The 21,599-nt window shown below is 41.2% G+C and overlaps 1 protein-coding gene across 1 annotated transcript in view; it reads left to right on the top strand.

Moving 5' to 3' along the window:
• The window catches only part of rims3 (regulating synaptic membrane exocytosis 3), a 35,884-nt gene that overhangs the window by 3,632 nt on the left and 10,653 nt on the right, over positions 1 to 21,599 (top strand). Inside the window, exon 2 of the mRNA XM_071500260.1 lies at positions 11,027 to 11,352. Within this exon, the coding sequence (XP_071356361.1) occupies positions 11,088 to 11,352 (265 nt within the window). The 5' untranslated portion in view covers positions 11,027 to 11,087. The remainder of the gene's footprint in view (positions 1 to 11,026; positions 11,353 to 21,599) is intronic.

Below are 21,599 nucleotides of genomic sequence, written 5' to 3'. Positions count from 1 at the left end.
AGTCATTCTGGAGGAAATCTGGTTTAGTAATTACTTTGTATTTTTAATTTAGACAACATAATTGCATATTATGATTCACAATATTATAATATTACACATTGGCAAACAATTCAGACTGACTAATGTCCTATTATACCCACAGAGCACTTATCAGTCAGACAGATCATCCAAACACTCAAACATGCAAGCAAAAAGGAACACAAATATAGAAGCCTATGATAGAAGTCTTAAAAACATAAGTGGGCAGAAATATAAATATAAAGCTCTTGTCTGTCTATGTTCCAATGCACACATCACTTCTAGAGGTTTAGAAGTAAATAAGACAGAAAGGTGTGCTTTGTTTGACCCTGGCCATGTCCTTACAGGCTTGTTGTGGCCCCAATTCTCATAGCACGACACTACCCGTGCTGTCTAAGCTGGGACTTGGTGATCCGGACATGGTAAGTAGGGTGAGACCCTGTGTGCTACTCTGCCCCGGGCTGGCTACCAGAATCCCAGGTGGGATGGAGAAATGGGAGGGGGTGGCTGAGGGGTAGTGAGAGAGATGTCACTGACCACATTAGTCACCAGAGAAAGCAGGCCATGAGTCAGGAAAGCTTCCAGTCTCATCTATCACGCCCCCCTTAACCCACTTTCCTTCTCGCCAAGCCACTCCGCCTTTTTATTTTTCTATTTTCTGCTAGCTCTCCGCCCCCCTGCTGCTGATAGAGTAACTTCACCATCCTTCTTTTGGTGGTGATGAAAAGGAGAAGAGGGCGCAAAGAGAATGGTTTAGTGGTGGACAGACCGGTGAGGGATGAGAGCGAGAGGACATTTAAGGTCAGCCTTTGTAGTGCACCAAGGGAAACAGTTGGGAACTGGACCCAAACAACTTCTGCATTTGAAGAAAAATGAATTTATTAAAGGGAGTTTCTTTAGCCTGTGTCACTGCAGGGACAAAAAAATGGAAGATAGCATAATGACAGTGGTAGTGTTGCATTTTCACACCACATTTCCCATGGTGGTGTATGGAAACCGTGTGAGCTGCCGAGCCTGCTTAGGGGTGATAAGTGATGATACGAGAGAGGTCTCACTTCTGCAGAAGGCCGTTGGCTCAAATCCTGGGCAAGATATTTGATTCACTGCTGAGAAGAAAACATTGTGTTTTTAGCTCAGCTGTGGGGGGATTAGCGTGGGATATAGGGAAAGCTGGGGATGAGTGAATGAACATTTGAAATGATACTCCACAGGATAGTGAAGTGATGGCTATCAGCATGTGGCTTGATGCCAGTATTTCATAAAGTATTGTCATATAATTGTAGCACCTACCCCCCAGATGTGTGTGTGTTTCCTGTATGTCAGGTTCATGAACTAGCATCTCATGAACAAAAAGGAGGTGGGGGGTGAAACGAGCTGGGCTCTGCTGTCTTCTATTATGTGCAGTGTGGTTCAGAGAGCTAGTTACTTCTCTCATCAGTAAGTGTATTAAAGAATAATTATAGTTGAGTACAACTTGGGTTTTATTAACCTAGGTTTGGCCATCAGCTGTACACCATAGATTACTCACCAAACCAGTTACTGATATTTTGGACTCGCTGCAGCATCACTTCAGAGAAGTCCAATATGGAAAGAAACATGAGCAGCGTTTATGCCCACACACATAAATACTGGCATTACTGATGGACTCACTTTTTTGGTTTTACCTCCAACTAAAATGGTTTAGATAAACCGGTTAATGTGTCTTACCCCACTGGCCCTTGCTGAGATCTAGAACATCTAGTCTGGGAAATACCACATTTTCATAACAGCTACAAATGACTGACCAAAACTATGAAAATAAGATCCAAGTTGTAATAAAACATGTTTATTCTTAAATTGCTAAGTTGTTAGCATAACAAATTTTAGCACCTTAAAGTTTTTATGTATGTAAATTAAAAATGAATCATTCCAAAATATTAGCAAACAGCAGATGTATATGAATATTGGGATAATATTTTCAAAAATAAGCTTGCTGGGCTTTAAACACTAACATGTTGAGGCATTTAAACGTATTTCTTTTTGAGAAAAGATGCTCTTCAAAACTACGCTTACAAGTGTAGTTCTCATTTAAAACAAACAAAACAATAGATTACTGGAATATTATTGGAACAACAAAAATGAACAGAACTAGCATGCTAAAGTATTAGCCGTGGTCAGTGTTTTGCATGAACATGATAAAAGACCAAGAACTGAACAAGAACTGTACTGTACTTTCAGCTAGTGACTGTAATGAAGTCACTGATCTGTTCTGAGTTGTCCTGCTTTATGATACATTGTTTAAGTCAGTGGGTCCCAGTCTTTTCCAACCCATGGCCCACATCAAAATCTCAAAAATGTTGGCAGGCCAAATCTGACCCATAATGATATGGAAGCCAAGTAATACATTCTTAGAACACTTTTTATTTTAATGACAACAATCAAACATTCAGGACTGGACTGAGAGCATGGGAAGCTGAATTTTTCTTTTTTGTGTGACAGAGGAGATCACTTGTCGATTAATCTGTCTCTCGACTCTCTTTCCTATTAATTATTCCTGTTGCTAACCTTGTTAATTTGATTTGATTTGCTGTGGATGTAATCACTGAGATAGCAAACAAGTATACAGTGTGATCCCGTGGCAAAATGGTCTGGCCAGTGACAATGTAAGTTCCAATCACTGGCTTATTAGGTGATGATATGATATATGATAGGCCTTATTACAAAAAGAAAAATAAAAAATTAGAATCATTTTGTTTTAAAACATTCAAAAACATTATTTATACTTTTAAATTGAGCTCTTTTGCAAATGATTCGTCAGCACACTTGCTACCTTCAAGGCCCACCAGTTTGAAGACATACATACTCACATTGGTAAAAGTAATCTCTCTCTCTGTGATAGTGGTGCACAGTAACATGGCAGTGACTGGGGGCTGGTGATGGCTGGGTAGGAGGAGGTTCTAGCTCCTGTGAAGTGTGAACTTACACAACACTGGCCTGAGTGGATGCCAGTTAACACAACCAGCAGCTGCCAGTGTTAAACATAATTCAATGATAATGCGTTGAATAAGCACTGTAATTAATTTTGGTTTCATGACAAATACAACTATGAAAAGATAATTTTTCATAGTTGTTTTCTTCATGATAAGAAGACATGACAGCTTATCTGTTTACTTAAATATCACTGGTCACAGACGTGTGCTGCATTTCAATACCATATTACATATTAAACAACCTCAGACAGCCTAATTTGACACTTTAATTGTAGCTCTGATAGAGAAAATCTAAACCTTTGCTTCCCTGATGTGGCTCATGCAACATGATTCATGCAGTTTGTGTGAAAACATGGTGTGACGGATCGGATTTATGTCTGCTGTCACAAGGTGATGTAGAGGGAGTGACTCAATGACTCACCTCATTAAAGATTTTATTGGATAAAAATGGGATTGGGCCAATGGGAGAGGCAAAGCGAAAGCTCCTTATGAACTCAGTTTTCTGTTAATTTCACGGCTGTTAGGGTTCGATTCAGATTTGTGTATGTGTGAGTGTTCACCAGGCATAATATTGCTCTGCAAAGTGTGAAATAGGAAATTTGTGAATATTTAATGGTGCTGTGACTGTATCTGGTCAGTTTGTGTCCGATACGCTGAACTCTCTCTCTCAGTCATCGTGATGGTGAAATCTAATCTGTGTCAGAGCTGAGTGTTTTACAGAAGATCTGGATGCAAATTCAAGTCCATCAGCCAAGACGTCAGTGTCAAGGCCCTCTGTCATTCAATAATTTGGCTCTTTCTTCTGCCACACTCTGGCACGTTCATTCAGCTCAGCATATGTGTGTTTGCACTATGCTGGGTTTCTCTGTGTGTGATTTTGTGTGTGTGATCCATTTGGCTCTCAGTCATCCCACAGCCTGGCACTCTTACTGTCCTGTGTGTTTGTGTGTCTCTGTGTGTTTGTGTGTGTTTGTGTGTGTGTGTGTATGTGTTTGTAAGTGTGGCAGCAAAACCATCCTTCTGTTTTCTCGCCTTAAGAGACCCCTATGATCACAGAGATACATCAGACACACACACACACACACACACACACACACACACACACACGTACACACAACACTAGGCCAAACACAATGGCAGCAGGCACCTTGAGGGAACATACACTCTCATAACCTGGGAAGTTTCCATGGTAGCCTCAACAGGAAGTGCATTACAGCTCCTGCCTGACCTCGCACACTGCCGGTGTGATGCAAAATGTAAAAACACAATCTGTGAATAGAACATGCCATCAATCATAAATGTAGATATATGCAAACATACTGTGATACCAATCACCAATTTTATCTTTTCAAATCTGTTCCATTAAGTTTTTACTGATAATTTTCAAAATCATGAATTTTAATATGTGTACTACTGTATCCTGTAATTTAGACTGTGATAGCAATTACCTGGGAGAAAGGAAGGAAGCAGATTTGGCCTGCTAGAAAAATATCAGCTCCTTCAATTAATTAAAAACACTCTGTCATGTTTCAGGCAGGATAACTTTTATCGAATTAAGAATGACACACAGCCTCTTCATAGCAAACATTCGACATTCAGGTAACCACACATGACAACTCAATAGCCAAGGCAGATCTCATTCAATAAGATAAAATGCTGATTGTTTGGAATTTACATGGATGACATTTGACTGATAAAAAATGACCAACAGAAAAACTGCTGAAAGACATATTTATTTATTTATTTCAGTTAATTTAGCTATGATTCAGCTCATTTCATCCTTTACTGTCCCACATGGGAAATTTGGCTCGCACCAGACAAAAACACTTGGTGAACGCACATCAAAACGAGCTCAGCCAACAACAAACACAAAAAAATGATCAATTAGAAAAAGTAGTATGCAAGAAAATAAGCAATAAGTGTATTCAGTAAAAGTAAAAACACATTAAAAATAAGTTAAACCAATGAGAACAAGTTGAAAATGACAATAAGACAGATTTTACTGTTTAGTGGTTCAAATTTCAGATGCTCAGATTTACTATTAGCGTGACTCACCTTGCCTTCATATTGGTCATTTCCTGACAAGACACTCAGTATCTCTTTACCATCTGCTTTACAGCTAAATTGTAGGTTAATTAACAGAGCAGCAGTGGCAGTGTGGCCTGCATACCAGAGAGAAACTTTAAAGAGGCCATTAATGGAGCGCTCAGCCATATCTAATTACAAGGTTGTGGCGTTTATGTTTATGGGAGAAACTGAAAGGAGACATCATGTTTTCACTCCTGTGCTCCTCTGCATCAGCTTACAAGTAAATTAAACTGACTGTAGACGGGTCCTGCTTGGCTGAAACACACTGAAGTTCAAGTTATTTGGTCTTCTACACTGTGGCTTGCCAAGTGTTTTCTGTTTTAAGAGGACACTCCAAACACTTGGGGGTGCTCTTTGCTTTTTTGGCTTTTCCAGTGTAATCTGCAAAATATAAATATCTAACTATGGCCTTTCTTTGCATCTTACTGAATTTTTTCCTTGCCCCCAAATCAGGATTTTTCTTGCTCTCAAACACTAACAGTCAAACAAGTAAAGAGACCAGATCTTACATGGCAGGGGTCTGCGTGGGATGGAGCCGGGTGTCATTGAGGCGTGGAGGAGGAGCTGATAGTCACCAGGCTGGGTAGTGGGTGGGGTTCTGGGGGATGGTTTGCTGACGGGAGGAGAAATAAATGAGCTCTGAGATGAGAGGTTTGAGAGCACAGAGACATATGGCAGGGGAGCTGTCTGGCACAGAGATGAAGATAGATGGGCTCCAGGTCTACCTTTAGGTCCAGCAAAACACTGTGTGGGGACAGGTACGTGGTGGCATCCTCAGCACTGACACTACATATTTTAGAGGTTGAAACACTTTGAAATACAGGTGTGGGTTTGGTGATTGATTTAATTTCTTTTGTGTACACATTCATGTACAAGTTTGTCCGAAAACATAGTCAGATCTCCATCCTAGTTACAACAATGAACAAACATAATTTATGTTAACTTATAACACAAATCAGTATATTGTTCTTGTCCATGTTGAAAATATCATTCAAACATTCACAGTGTAGGCTGGAAAAAGTATGTGAAGCTCTCGGCTAATGGCATCAACAAAAGCTAACTGGAGTCAGGAGTTATCAAACCTGGAGTCTAGTAATGAAACAAGATTGGAGGTGTGTGTGAACAACTTTCACTTAAAACTTTTACTTAAACACATTGGATAAGACAGTAAACAAATTCAGTTTGCTTTTCAAAAGAAAAATGCTGATGTAAATCATGCTTAGCAAAAAAAAGGGATCTCAGAAGAAGTACAATCAAGAACTGTTAACTGATTGGCATAAAGTTCAAAGTGTTACAAAGCCATTTCAGAGAGTTTATTTATCAGTCAACAGTCGGACAAACTGTCTATAAATGGAGATGATTCAGTTCTGTGGCTACTCTCCCTAGAAGTGGGCGCCCAGCGAAAGGACAGCACAACACAGACGCTCAGTAACATAATAAAGAACCTCAGAGTAACAGTTAGAAGCTTAAAGGAATCATTGGAGCTGGTTAACATCTCTGTTCTTGAGTTGACCATATGCAAAGGAGCATGGTTGCACAGAGTCTGGTGTCCTGCCGTGGACACCGCAGAGGAAGCTGCTGCTCTACAACAAAAACCCTCAGTGCATCCCTGAAGTTTGCCAAAGAGCAGCTTAACACTCAACAATGCTACTGGGAAAAATGTTTTGTGGACTGATGAAACTAAGGTTGAATTGTTTGGGAAGAGCATGTAGCAGTATGCATGGTGTAAGAGGGGCACTGCAGACCAACATCAAAACATCATCCCAACAGTCAAGTATAGTGGAGTGATCATCAGGATTGGGGCTCCTTCGCTGCCTGAGCCTGGACAACTCACCATCATCATGGGGAAAATGAATTCCCAGAGTTACCAAGGTATCTTTCAGGATAATTTCAGAGTGGCTGTCCACCTCCTGAAGCTCAGTCAAAGTTGAGCGATGCAACAGGACAATGACCCTAAACATCAAAGTAAATGTTATGCAGAATGACCTGAAGAGCTGCTCTCACCAGACATCCTAAAAATATGTCTGAGCTGAAGCAGCTCTGTAGGAAGAAAGGTCCAAAATTCCTGCTGAACATTGTGCAGGTCGGATCTGCAGCTACTGGAAGAGCTTGTTTGAGGTTATTGCTGCCAAAGGAGGTTCGACCAGTTATTGAGTTCAAGGGTTTGCTTACTCTTTCCACCAACACTGGGAATGTTTAATGGGTGTGTTTAAGAAACACAGAAAAGATTGCTTTTGATTGTAATTGCTTGTTTTTGTCCGTATGTGTGACTTAGTTGAAGATCAGGTAAAATGATATGTTCAGTTAATGAAGAAAACCAGTTTCTTCCGCGAAGGTTCACATACTTTTTCTTGCCACTGAATACATGGCCTGAAATGTTTCTGTTTTTCTTAACTTAGTATTGACAAGACTGCTCCATTCCCCATGTCAAATAAAATATTCAGGCTTGATTTATAAACTATGGAGTATACAGCATAAGATAAGAAACGCTCTAAAATTTTAAAAAGGCTGTCTTCTCAGAAAAAGGCACATGCGAACTCAAACTCAAAAACAGCTTCTAAAGATTGGTAAATTGCACTATTCAGAATTATAATTTCAATATTTGATGCCCAAGAATACAATACACACTTCATAATTAGAAAACAAATATAAAACATGACCTTTCTACCAGGCTCATACCTAAACAGCAGGATAGATCATTTCTCAACTCAAGGGCTGCTTACTTGTTGCTCCAGAACTTTTGACTGCATCAGGCTGTCTTTTAGGGTCAAAACAGGTCATTTTTCAGGGCCTTCAACACTGATCATTACAAAAATAGTTAATGTAAGTATTCTCTGAATAGCAGTTGCTAAGGTTGAGATTTGGATAAGTTTAGGCAACTAAACCAACAACAGCAACTAGACTTTGGCGAGAGGATCGATCCCACTCTCATATCTGTACAGTATACGTGGAGTTAAAAAAATATGTGATTTTATGGGGTGTGTGCTATGTGCGGGACAATTTTTAAAAGTCTTCTCTCATCGCAAAGGTTACTAGGCAACCAGCGGAGACTACAGGAGGTGCTGGTCGTTGGATTTTGTTAGTTATGGACAGAGCCAAATTAGCTGTAGCCCCCTGTTTCCAGTCTTTATCCTATGTTAAGTGCAGCTTACTGTCTGTTGGCTATAACTTGACAGTGTAGGGAAGCCGATAAGCATATTTCACAAAACGTCGATCTATTCCTTTAACTGGATGAATCTCTGTATGTCAAAGTTGCAACTAAGCAATAAAACTTTAGCTCTGCGGATGTGAAACCAGTACACTTATCAATGTCACTTGTCAGTATAGTTGTCCTCCGGGTGAAACATATATAGTACACTTCAGTTCATCCACACCCAGAGTTCAGTTCACACACACACACACACACACACACACACACACACACACACACACACACACACACACACACACACACACACACACACACACACACACACACACACACACACACACACACGCACACACACACAGACAGGAGTTCTCATCATTAAGAGGAAAAGAGAAATGGATGCACATCTCAGTTGTTGTCACTATCAGTGTCATATTCTCCTCTTGCTTTCACGCCATTATTTCTCACATATCAGGCCCCAGTTTCCTGCAGTATTTCTCTGTGTCCATTCATAATGAAGCATCCTCTCCTCCCATGATTCTCTTCCTGTCCTCTTTCTTCCCTCGCTCGTCCTCTTCGCTCTCCTCTGTCCTCATGCCTCTCTGAAAGCAGAAATTTTATTCTGTTTATCTCCCTTCTCTCGCAGCCTGCTCTATCCCTCCCTTATCCTCATTTTCTCCTGCTCTGCTTGCTGTGCGTTCAAAGTACAGCCCCCCCCCCCCCCCCCCCCCCCCCCCCCCAACCCAAGAGAGCAAGAGAGGAGTGCACATAGACCGGAATAGAAAACAGAGAGAGAGCAGGGAGGAGGGGGAAGGGGGAAAAAAGAGAGGGGAAGAAAATAAGGGCATATAGGCTCACCTGGATTTCAGGTTTCAAGGCCCTGCCTTACCTGTCTCCCTCTTTCTTTTCCCTCACTTCCCTTTTCCAGTCATAACAGCATCTACTTCAGTTATTGTGGTAATACTAAATACATTGCTTCAAAAAAGTGCTGGTCAGCAGAGTCTTTTAAGCATTAAGCATCATGGCTGTGTTAGTGTGACAACGCAGGGCAATGATGGTGATTTACTGAGACATCCGAAGCACAGTACATTTGCATTCAGTCTTCAATTCTAAACATGTATTAAGGGCAAATTCACTGTATTATATATGTATAATTTATGATTTCGAGCTATGGCAGTGAATGCTTTAGTAGCATAACAAATTTTGTACATTATTCCCTGTGATCTCTGGCTTAGTGTAGCATGTAAAATTAATGTCTTTTAGTGGGATGCTGCTAGTTGGTTGGTCATTTGGTCTAAACTTTTTAGACTGAAATATCTTTTGGGTGGATTACCCAAAAAATGTGTCGTGACTCATGGTCCCCAGATGATGAATCCTACTGATTTTTAGGGTCCTCTGATTGGCCAATACTTTGGTAGAGTTTCTAGCATGGTTGTCGACTTTTAGTCTAGTTAAATTGTCATACATATGATGCTGTCAGGGTGATGAAGCATGTGTATCCCCCGAGCTGGACTTGTGTCTTCAAGAAAGTTTTGCAAGGCACTTTTTAAGTAGGTTGTGAGACAGCAAAAGACTGCATTGCTGTACTTCCTGTGTAAAAAAAAAAAAAAGCGAGAGGGATAAATGGTAGCATGGATAAGCCAAGTGAGACAGCAGGTGGACAGAGAAGTTGTATGGAAGAGGAGTAGTGAATAAAGAGAATATTAAAAAGGAGCATGGAAGCATGATGTTGGCCACAGTGCTTCTACATATTTCATGTGCCCTTGGGCTGTCGGTTTAGCCTCAGTATAATCACTCTGATGTTGAGAGCGAGAGAAGGAAAGGGGTGAAGGGGAGAAGACGAGGTGACAGAGAGAGATATGCTGCGAAAGGGATGCCGAATAATAATATGTTTTTACTGACGACAGTTCGACATTATTGACACAGTAGAAAAAGCTCAGTGTAAACAATTAGAATTAAAAAATGCTGAATTTTACTTAGCAGCTTTGGTTTCAGGCTGCTGGTATTGTTCATACTGGCTCACTGTCACGCTGTCATGGCTTACTCGGACACCCTGAATAAAACGGAGTCGTTGTTATTGTTTTTAGTTTTTAGTAACGCCTATGCTTTTCCTTCTATGACAGTGACTATGGCCGCTGCATCCATCAGTTTGATATTACACAGATTATCAGAGTTTGGCAAGCGTGCACACTCACACTGGTATCCTGTGAGGATACAGCCAACCGGTGATGATTTGAGCTGCAGAGTTTATCATCTGTCACTGTTTAAGGTCAGACACAAAATAAGACTCCAAGAAAAAACCATACAAGACAAATACCAGTCGACAGGGTCACCCCTCAACAGCAGGCCAGCCCTGACATTTGTATGTGTTTGTGCGTGTGCGACTGGAGATATCTCTTAACTCACTTGAACACTCTGCTGCCATCTGCACTGTCCTCGTCTGCTGACCTTTGTGTTCTTTGTTTTCTCACGTAGCAAAACCATTGGAGATCAAAAACGCTTTTCAGGGCTTTTCCTTTTTATTCGGCTTTTATAGAATAGGAAGTCATTTCTGCTGCCTCTGCAATAAGTGGAGAATTTAATTGAAAACCAAACTGTGATTGAAATTTAAACTCAGTGTCCTTCAGCCCTGGAGAGCTACTGCAGCTGTAAGACAAGCTATTATGCTGTATTTCATCAGACACGCTGCACTTCAAGACATCCTTTTATTTGAGCTGTTCTACCTCCCACCTTCAGCCTCCAGTCTGTACTTCCACTCTCACCTTATCGTCTTTTCTTCTCCTCTCTCATCTTTTTTCCTCAGCCCAGGTCCAACTGTCCGGCCCTCCCCTCCCAGCCCATTGGCCCTCCAGTCCAGCGGGACCATGATGCTCAGCAGCTCTGTGGAGGTGCCCAGCCCGGGCGGGATGAGCGGCCTCAGCGGGCTGAGTGCGGCGGCCCGGAACGTGGTGCGCTCCTCCAGCATCTCAGGGGCCATGTACAGCCTGGAGAAGAGCCCCGGCAGCGGGGGCCCGGACTCCGCGTCTTTGGCTGGGAACAAGAAGCGGCGTTCCAGTCTGGGCGCCAAGATGGTGGCCATTGTGGGGTTGTCACAGTGGAGCAAGAGCACGCAGCAGCTCAACCAGCAAGGTCAGTTCACAGTTTGACATGCTTTTTTAGAATGTAAACGTTGAAATAGACTTTTTCCCCACTCATCTATATTTCTTTTCATTTCATTTCTGACTTTTCATTACTTCCAAATGCAAATTTCTTACATCAAATTCTCTCTATCCCAAGATATTTTTCTCTCCCTTTTCCCCTTTGTCACAATTTCTGCTAGGTCAATGAGACTTCAAATCCCCTTTGTTCCTTCTCCTTCCCTTTTTCCCTTTCTTCCATTCCTCTCATCCTCGGCCTCCACAGTTTTTCTCTCCCTTGTCCTCGTTCTCTGGCTCTTCTGTCTTCTCTCTCCTTGGCCTCACTTTGCTTTTGTCTACCTAATCCTAGTTTCTAAAATTTTTGGATATCAATCATCTGATTTAAAGTGGGTTTAGATTTCAAGCTGCAAATCATGCTTTATTTCCAAATGAAGAATGAAATTATAATAGCTAAGATATTTAATCACCTTTACCCTCCTGGCTTGGTTTTAACATTAGAAAATATTCCATTTGCCTTTTAAAATTATTAAATGCTTCCCTGCAGCAGTTAAATTGTTAAAGTCGTACTAATACTGATCTAACACAACAGTGATTGTTTTAGTGTATGCACAGTAACATTAGCATAATCCACTCCAAAGGGTTTTTGGTAGTGCGCTGCCGCAGTTATAATACCTATAATATCTTACTCAACCAGCTCTCAGTGGCTTTACCTTTTGTGGTATTATCATTGTAATGAGTCCATTTTAAAAGGTTGCAACACTTGTGCTGTGAGCCTCTTTGTGTGCTGAACTCTGAAGTGGGTTTTCTGCAGTAGCAGCTAGTATGCACGGTGGCTGTATGGCAATGATAGTGGCGTTATGTTCTAATAAGTCTCCTGTAGGGCATAATTACAGATACTGTGCAGCTGCAACAAAAGTCTCACACTCTGCGCCTCAGCGGCAAACACAAACCCACTCACTCCAAGTGGGAAATAGGAAAAACATGTCACACACCGAGGCTTGGTAAAGGCTGAGAGGCAGGGCCAGGAGGGGCAGGGGATGCGGCTCATTTCAATGCAGGGAATATTTTCTCCATTCTTCTGTCTGTCGATAGCAAACATGTTGTTCATCCCTCCACGTCATCTGAGCACATTCTGTTTCTCCTTCCAGTACACTGAACTGTAACCTTTTCAGAACAGTGTGTCCGTGACTGCACGTTTTTTTCTGCTTCCCTGCGCACTTTGTGGTTCTACAGCATGTGTGTCTTAATTCTGTGAAGACATTGAGATGTATTGCAAGAGCTGAGGCTTTCGGCTTTGTGTAGTGAGCAGGGTACCATTTGTAATTTAACAACACTGGTACCATTAGGATATCTCTCTTTACTGATGCTTGAATTATACTTAATTTCAGTTTCTTAAGAAAAAATTCACTGGTTCCAAATGTGAAAATTTAGTGTTTTTTTTGTCTTTTATGATAATAAACTTCGTACCATTAATTTTGGTTCTTCAAGACAATAATCAGCAGATAATTGAGAATGAAAACAGTTGTTAATTACAGCACAAAATCATACACAACTACAAAAAAGTCAAGGTTGACACAACAAAGTCAGAGACTTTGATGTATGTACAGATAGCAAAGAGTCCAGGAGACTGGGCGACATTATACAATCAAACAAACCAACACAGTAAATACTAGGTGTGTCACAATTCTGAAACTTAAACCGAAACATATGAATGTCTATGACCTCGTGTCTTGATAGCCACAAACTGGAACTCATTTTAAACGCTCAAGATGGATAATAACTAACACAGCCTCCCTCCGAGGTGAACATAACAAAAAATAAATGATAGAAAAATACATACAAATTATAAAAATAAAGGTAAGAATATGCTTTACAGTGACTTTCCCATTAGCCAGCCTTTGACCATCAGTTTACCTAGGTAATATTTAACAGAATATACCAATCTTAATGCATCAGTATTTTAGGGTGTCTTAACACAATCTTCAGTACAAGAAATTTGCCTGAAACAGTTTAGGAAGTTATGATTTCAGATTCTTTTTACTTAAAGAATAAGTACACAAGACTTCGACTCATACAAAGCATTTAACGCCAGCTTTTGATCCTCCAAAAAACATTTGACACCAGGGCGTAGTTCTTGGATATTCAGCATGTTCGTCTCTGACTACAGCCCACCCTGATCTGTTCTGCTCTACTGACAATGGCACGCAGAGCAACTCAGTCCTCATCTCACCCTAATGAATTTTCAACATAATTCAGTCCCCTTGGTTCTTTATCAGACTGTGACTGTATGAAGCCGATCTAACAAGAGCAGACAGGGTTTGCTTTAGTCTCTTACTCTCAGCAATGATATCTGTGAATTGATGCCATCAAAGATAAATGAGAAGAAAGTAAATAAAGATTAAAGTTAAAAAATACTTTATTGATCCCTATAGCGAAAGTGACTGTTTTGGAGTATTATGCCAGCTCTGACATGGTCACCGTGTAGCTTATAGGCAGCGTAGACAGGAACACACAGTCCTTCACATGCACACACACTCTCCTAAATCCTGGATCATTATCCTGTATCATTACCTGTTTTTGGCATCCATCAGTACATGCATACACACAAAGAGCTCAGCGCACTCAGGCACAGCTGACACTTGTCTGACACAGGCTGAGCCGTCGATATTTTCACCACAGGGGCTTTCATGTCTCTGTGTATGTGGTGATGGGGAGAGCACAATGGAGGAGAAAGTGTGGATGAGGAGGCTAGGAGGGGCTGAGGATGTGGAGAAGAGGAAGGGGAGACGAGGGGTGTGTCTAAATTTAGATGTTCTCAGCTGCCAGAGGAACACATCGCGCCTGGAACAAAATCACAGTATCATGCACTGCTTCTTCTTCTTCCATCCATGCTGCATCTCTTCCTACTATAGCAGCCTACCATCTTCAGCTACACCTGCCTGATCGTTTCCTCTTGGCGACAACAGGTTTTGCGATGCATATCTGCCTCTGACTAACTGAGCTTGAGGATGACATATAACTGAATGGCTCTTGACCTTATCAGCCAAATGTGACCAATCCAATGTTTTCAATTCTGCTCCATTAGTTCAATGAGCTCATTTTGATACTTTAAGCTACTGCTGCTGCTCATTATGAGCTGCATTTGAGGGCAGTGGTAGCCACCAACTAACTACATTTTTAGAACATATTGACAGTGTTTTCAACAAAGCATGGACGCAGCACATATTTAAAGAGGCTATTTCTAAGTTTTGCTATTACTAGATAGCCAGCGTTAGCATTAACTTACCAGTTTAGAAGAAGCATTGCAAGTTAAGCATAAAACATTATTCCTTTACTCGCCAAGAGCTGTCTCTACCGGTGGAAAGCAACACCACTGTTAACTCATGTCTTATCTTCTTCTGAAGTTAGCATGCTAATCAGCTAGCCCCGACCCGTCTCATCACTTTCTGTTAGCAAATCACTGTCGCCTCCGATCTCCCCTGAAGTGTTTGGCAGCATAGAAAAACATACAGATAGCTCCTTTAACAAAGTTTGAAAAAGAAGAATGACTCATAAAACAATGACTGAAGGACTGTAGATGGCTACAGCAGCATCAGCTCTGATTTGATTTTACAGATTGTAAATCTGGGAAAAGAGCTGAGGTTACTAATGTTGGATGAGTACTCATTGTTGGTAGATATCCTCTATCAGTGCACCCCTAAACTAAATAGTATGCAACAGTTAACATTTCAGTTGATTTAGCTGTAAACTGAATCACAATCCAGGTGTTTCTTAACTAAAATTTGTCCAATATCTAGATTATGTCATGACACTACAAGGAATAGGCCCTGACAACTTTACTAAGTTAAGGTTGGAGCTTCGTTCCTGGAGACAAACAAGATTGTTTACCCAGTGACCCAGTGAGGCCAAAATGTGCTAAGCTAATCTGTTGTTTTCCCTAATACATAAATTACACCAGCCAGAGGCAAAAAGTGGGGTGCATATAATTAGACAGGTGACTCACACTGTCAGACAGATTGACAGAAGGTCACACAGACAGACGAGCAGAGTGACAGGCAAACATTCCTCCCTGCTTGGTCAAGTTCGATTAGGGTCCTTTCTGTGCTCCTTCCTGGCGTTCATTAATGGCCCAATCTGGCCAGCTGTCAGTGCTCCATGTTCCCAGTGACAAATGCATTGATTGGCTGATGGGGTGGGTCGGCCCAGGTGCTGGCCCGCTGCTTCACTTGGTTGGTCACCTAATAGCCAACAAGCCACAGGTTGAATTGCTCCCAAGAGAAGGGGGAACGTGTGAGGGAAGTAATTTGGGACTTTGGATGAAGGAATGGGGAAAAAAGAAATGGAAATAAATCTGCAAAGCCAAGGCATCTCTCTATTGATTGATGTTTTACAGCTTTTAATATCAAAAACTTAGAAAGTAGTTTTCTATCTGGTAAGTAAAATTAAATTTCTGCTGGTTGTTTTATCTTCTCTAAATAATAAAATTTATGGGCAAAGACAAAACAGAATGAAAGGGGCTTATAGAGAAAGTGACTGAGCACTAAGGTGGCTGATAGGGACACAGAGATGTAAAAAAGACAAAGTGAACGGAGACAGCGAGAGAATATATCAGCGTCTCACCATTAAAGCGCTATTAGGAGGTAATGTGGTTATCCTGTTGTTATTGTGTCAGAGTTTCTGCAGGGTGTGTTCTAACCCTGCTCCATTTTGTGAATTGGATCTAGTCAATTCTTTTATAGTTAACTATCAGCAGCATCTGCCCCGGTAAGATCTTATGCAAGCAAGGTAATGTTCTTGTAGACGTGTCCAAGGAAGAATTGCTCTTTATTTTTAAAATAACATCATTTCCAAACCAAAAATGGCCAATGTTCAATGTTTCCTGGAAAATAGATGTTAAAACGATTGGAAAATGAGAATTACTGCCGTGTATTTCAAAATGCAGCTGTAATCTCTCCACAGATATTAAAGCCTTTCTTATCTGAGTCTCTCAGTGGGCTCAGGACATTTGGGAGCTTTGGCTTGATTACTCTCCAGTGATCTTGCCTTGTACAGTAGTCATCATTAGGGGTGTAACAAAACAATCTGCTCAACGTTTAGCTACGATAAACACCACAAGGTTCATGGTCTGACACAACATTTGTAACAAAGAAAGAATCAAAACAAACTACTGCTTACTTAATCCTCCTTGTGTCCTGTTTACTAAAGGATTCAGTGAGCTCCCTCTCTTTTCCCCTTACCTTGGAAACTAGTTGACCCTCCCAAATTAAGTTCACCCTAGCTAGCTCGTCCGTCACAGTTCTGCACCAGGTAATCTCTGGTCCTCTAGGTATTCTTTTGCCTGGTGGAGTCCATTTCAGAGCAACCTCTGGTATGTGATCTTCCTCCATTTCAAGCACATAGGCCAGCCACTGCAGTAATTTCCCATTCCATGATGCCCCTTTTCTCCTCACATTGCAATGGCTACACTGTGTATGCCATTTTCATGCTCATGATATCAATATCATGGGCTTGGGTATATCAAGGTGATATTTCCCCATCTCACAGACAGCTTGTGTTGGCTGGGATGTCTCATACATTTTTCAGATGTATTACGTTTTTAAGGGGTGGTGGTGTTAACGCCATGCCTATCCCCCTGACCCGGAGGGCTGGTGTGCTGCCTGTTGTCAGACACTTGACCTGAGACCAATCCTGGTTTAACCCGCTGGGAGCAGGAGTAGCTCTTAAACTTTTTCAGACACACAAGTTTAAATGAAAGCTAAAAACTATCACAGTCCAAAACTGGTTTGAGCGCAGAATGTGAAAAGAATAGAGTAAATGTCTGAACTACGTAATTTATTCTATGTCTAAAGTAGGACAAGGACATTTTAAAGACGGTAGCCTTGTCGACATTTTCAGACAGCAGCTGAGACCTCTGACAGCTCTAAGTGTTAATGGATGCCATTTAATTGTGCCCTCTGGTGTTTCCAAACAGAAATGTATAACTTTAAGGAGTCGTAACTCTTCAGATTTATTTAACATTAACAGTCCACTGTGCCACAAAATATGATGACATCTCTAGTCCCAATTAATATTCAGCTGATCTGTCTATGCACTTATCTGCCAAAGGTAACTGTGAATAAAGGCATCACAGAACAGGGATGTAGAGCACCAATAAAATACTGATAGCAGAGAGGATAAGGTTAGAGAAGTTCCTTCACTACAAAACAGTGTACATAACAAAACAGTGTCGTTAAGGTGTTTGTCCATGTTTAGATCCCTCTAAATCTTTGATACAGGCTATTTTTATGCATTTCTAGACATAATGTATGTTTTTCTTCTATAATGCATCTTGATTTTCCATTCATAGCCCTGACTCCCACTGTCATTGTCTCATTATTCTTGGTTTTGTGACAGGCGAGTGTTGGGGATGGCATTTTGGTTCTGTCTGTGTTCTATTTATTACCTGCTATTATTAGCACCAGTGAGGAGAAAACACACACACACACACACACACACACACACATGCACACACACTAAAACGGTTTCCCAGGTTTAAAGGGTGAGTCACTCCTCTGCTGAACACGGTCTTAGCTCCTGCGCAGGTTTATCCATGACTGTGAAAACAGAGCTAGCAGAGCAGCTCCCAGTACACTGTCAGTCTGCATGGAGGGACGTGGCTTGCAGAGAAACAAGCGCCACTGATGAGATGCAGTGCACCAGGAGAGTTAGATTAAAGGAAACCAGGCATGGATGTGTGTCTGTTTTTTGTGTGTGTTTTGGTGAGTGTCCCAGTGAAAGGTTTCAGCTCCAAGCCACCTCCTCCAGCTCATATATACAGTATGTGTGTGTGTGTGTGTGTGTGTGTGCGTGCGTGCGCGTGCATGTTTAGTGTGTTTGGCTGGTGCACATTCACACTCAATCACCTCACTCTTTTCTGCTCCATTTAGCTCTCTCAACCCACCCAACACCCATCCTCTTCTTTTCTCAACCTCGCTTTTCAGTGCCTTCAAATATTCTTTATTTAAATCTTTCGTCTTTCTGCGTGTTTATTTCTGTGGCGCTGTAGCTACTGCTGGAAGTACACCAGAGACACAGAGAAGAAACAGAGACAGAGAAGGGAGAATGTCTGTCTGACACAGGAAGAGAATACTTGTTAGTTTTCTTAATAAATTGATTCCAACTTTGTTCTGAAACCAATAGCAAACATATTTCTGTGTTCTACTATTGTACACAAAGTGCTTTGAGTTGGCTGAGAGTAACTCTAGCTCCAGCCTGGGAGTGAAGATAAATGAAGGGGCTTTCACCGTTGTGAGTAATGTTAAGAAAACACATTTTCCGTTCTTTTTCCATGCCATTTTGTCTTTCAGTAAATTAACCCAGGTGTTTCTGTCTCATTTGCCTTGCCTATAAAAAACTATAAAAACTGTGAATCGGTGGAACAAACGGCATTAGTGCCCTGAGTTTTGTTTTGTTATGCCAAAATGAAAAACTGTAAGCTTCGTTTCTCTGTAGAGCAAATTTACAGACACTATGAAGCTCAATTCTAAAAATCAGTATGTACAGTAAACATATACATCTGCGCTCCTGGTTCAGTTAGGGCTGCATGATGTGGAGACTGAGTTATTACAAGAGCGCAAAAAGATTATTTTCACCAAAAAGTAATGTTTATTATAGGAGCGTTGAGTCACAACAGTCCTGTAGTCTGTTACATAAGTAGTTACATTCTATGTGGACCCGCCACAGTTCACAGGACTGTTGATGCAGGATGGTTAGCTGACCGGATCTTGTAGCGAATGTAGAGATCGTGCCTAGGAAAGGGGTATGCTGAAAAAAGACTGTACAATGATCTGAGCTCTGTTTGTGTTTGTTGAAGCGATATTATCTCTGGCTGCAAGACGTGAAGCCCTGGGCTTTGTGTCAACAGTGTGTGTATTCTGCTTTATACAGTCTGGGGAGCTAATGCTAGCTAGCCAGCTGTCTGCAGACATCAGGCTGATGTCAACACAAACAGTGCATAATGAATTAGTGAGCAGACTTTCAGTTTCTGCACTGTCTGTGCCTGAAAGTGATAATTAAAGTGGAAGTCTGTTGTAGTTGAAGCAACAGTCCGCGTCTAGCTGCAGGGGATAGCATCTATTTTTTTATTTGAATCTGCATAATGTGTTTTTTTAATGTACATGTATTGATGTGTGACGTTTTAGTCATATTGTGATTATATGACTGTGGTGTTTCTTTAGCTAGCGTTAGCATACAGTCCCTGTAACTACCAATGACAAACAGCAGTGCTGATACTGTATATCTTTGACTGTTGACAGGACCATGTTTAGCCAAACCTTTACTGTAATCAGTTTGCCTGTTCCACGGTGTACATACAAAGTCTTTTTAGTTTCATGAATACTTGCAATGGGAACATGTGCTCCCCCACATTGAGATAGCTCTGCAGGGCAGGCTGATGTGATGCAGAGGGGAGATAGCTATGAATAACATTTTCTTAGTGTCTGTTTCTATCCCAAGGTAAGTAAAGTGCTTGGCTATCAGTTCTAGACACAGTCCACCACCAACCCAAACACAATTCGCCAAATAGCACTACAGTTTCATACAGTGTGCACAGATCTGCCTTATTTGTTTGAATTTGTTTGTATATCATAGCTGAAAAGTCTTTTTCCAAAAAGGGCTTTTGTTTATTCAATGTGCTTCAATGCTTCACTATTACAGCGATTGTGTATCATGTTTTGTATGTTTTGTCAGTCTGTAACTGGCTCTGGCTACTCGAAATGAAATTAAAGACATCGTGGATGAAAAAACACAACAGTAACACAATAAAAGGCCTCAGCACTATGTCCACTGTTTAAAACAGTCAGCCTCTACATGTGTTTTAGACTGTTTTAAAGTGGACCATAGAATAGTCCTGGCATTTTAGTACTCAGGGTGTTTTTGGGTTGACTCACTCATGCCCTACTTCTAGCTCTGTTTCTGAGTCACAGCTAGAAACACACTTAAGGAATTTTGGCAGAGACATTTTGGAAAGCTTACGGTGATCAGATCCTTCGAGGGAAAACTCACCCCGAAAGAGAAATTCTTACACATCAAGACAGCTCAGAAAAAGCCTGCGAACAAAAATGAAGCAACAGTGGATAAAAAAGCTATGAACTGCTCAAATAGTAACAGTGGGTGCTGTTGAATCCCAGCAGCATCTGAAGTATGGTAACACTTGAACTGCCCTTTCATAATAATATCTATTTCGCAGGATGACTACACATGATGGCTATTCATATCCACTGTGACTAATCAAAAAATCCTCCGTGTGTCTTTTTGAGCTGCTATTTCAGATGAGACCGCTGCTCTGTTGTCTCCCTCACCTCACCTCCTGCTCCACCACCTCATTTTTCTTTTGAAGTGTGTTGAGTCACCGGGTCTCCTGACACATACAAACTGAAACCTTACTCATGTCTCTAAAAGCTTTCTCTTCCCCACCGGTGCTTTTAGAGGCTACCAAACACCGGCTAAGCTGACTGGCGATCACTTTCTCTCCCTCTCTGCTGCTTATCTCTCCACTTGCCATACTCCCTCATCGCGCTCTTTTTATTCCTCCCAGCTCGGTGACATCTTAATTTTCCCCTCTTCTTTATCTCTCCTTCCTTCATCTCCATTTCTTTCACTCAGGGCTTCTATCATGTTTTCTCAATCTCGCCCACAGACTTCTCCATGCTCAGCGCTCTATTCTTAGCCAGACAGATCAGTGAACCATTCGACTGTGAATCTGTCTTTCTTTGTGCCTGTATACCTACTGTCGTGTATGCACATATGTGTGTGTAGGGTCTACATATGAAACAATGTGGTGGTGTGACCTTTATATTCAAAGGAATAGCTGGACATTTTGGAAAATGCACTTATTTTGCTTTCTTTCTAAGAGTTAGGCAAGAAAATCAACACCACTCTTAATTCTCTATGTAAGTATGAAGCAACAACCAGACTGGAATGGACTCTAATGAACTTTGACCCACAATTTTGAACCACTGACCAATAGCGTGCCCTGACAGTGCTGAACTTTGAGAGACTGGAGAGCCAGAGAGTCCAAAATGGAGGAGGCTATCGTAGCTTATTAGCTGTGTTGTACCATCCAATTTTATTTAACAGCAAAGTGTAAACTGTTGTACAAATTATACAAAAATCAATACCACTCTTTTGTCCCTGCGGTAAATTATTAGTAATTATAAACCATTTATTATTATTGATATTATGCACTATATTATTTGTAAA

Source organism: Trachinotus anak, unplaced genomic scaffold (assembly GCF_046630095.1).
Source record: "Trachinotus anak isolate AG129_WGS33_773 ecotype Australia unplaced genomic scaffold, CSIRO_AGI_Tana_v1 ptg000016l, whole genome shotgun sequence".
NCBI lineage: Eukaryota > Metazoa > Chordata > Actinopteri > Carangiformes > Carangidae > Trachinotus > Trachinotus anak.
Note: the sequence above shows the minus strand (reverse complement) of the source record. Positions and strands in the feature narration are given on the sequence as shown.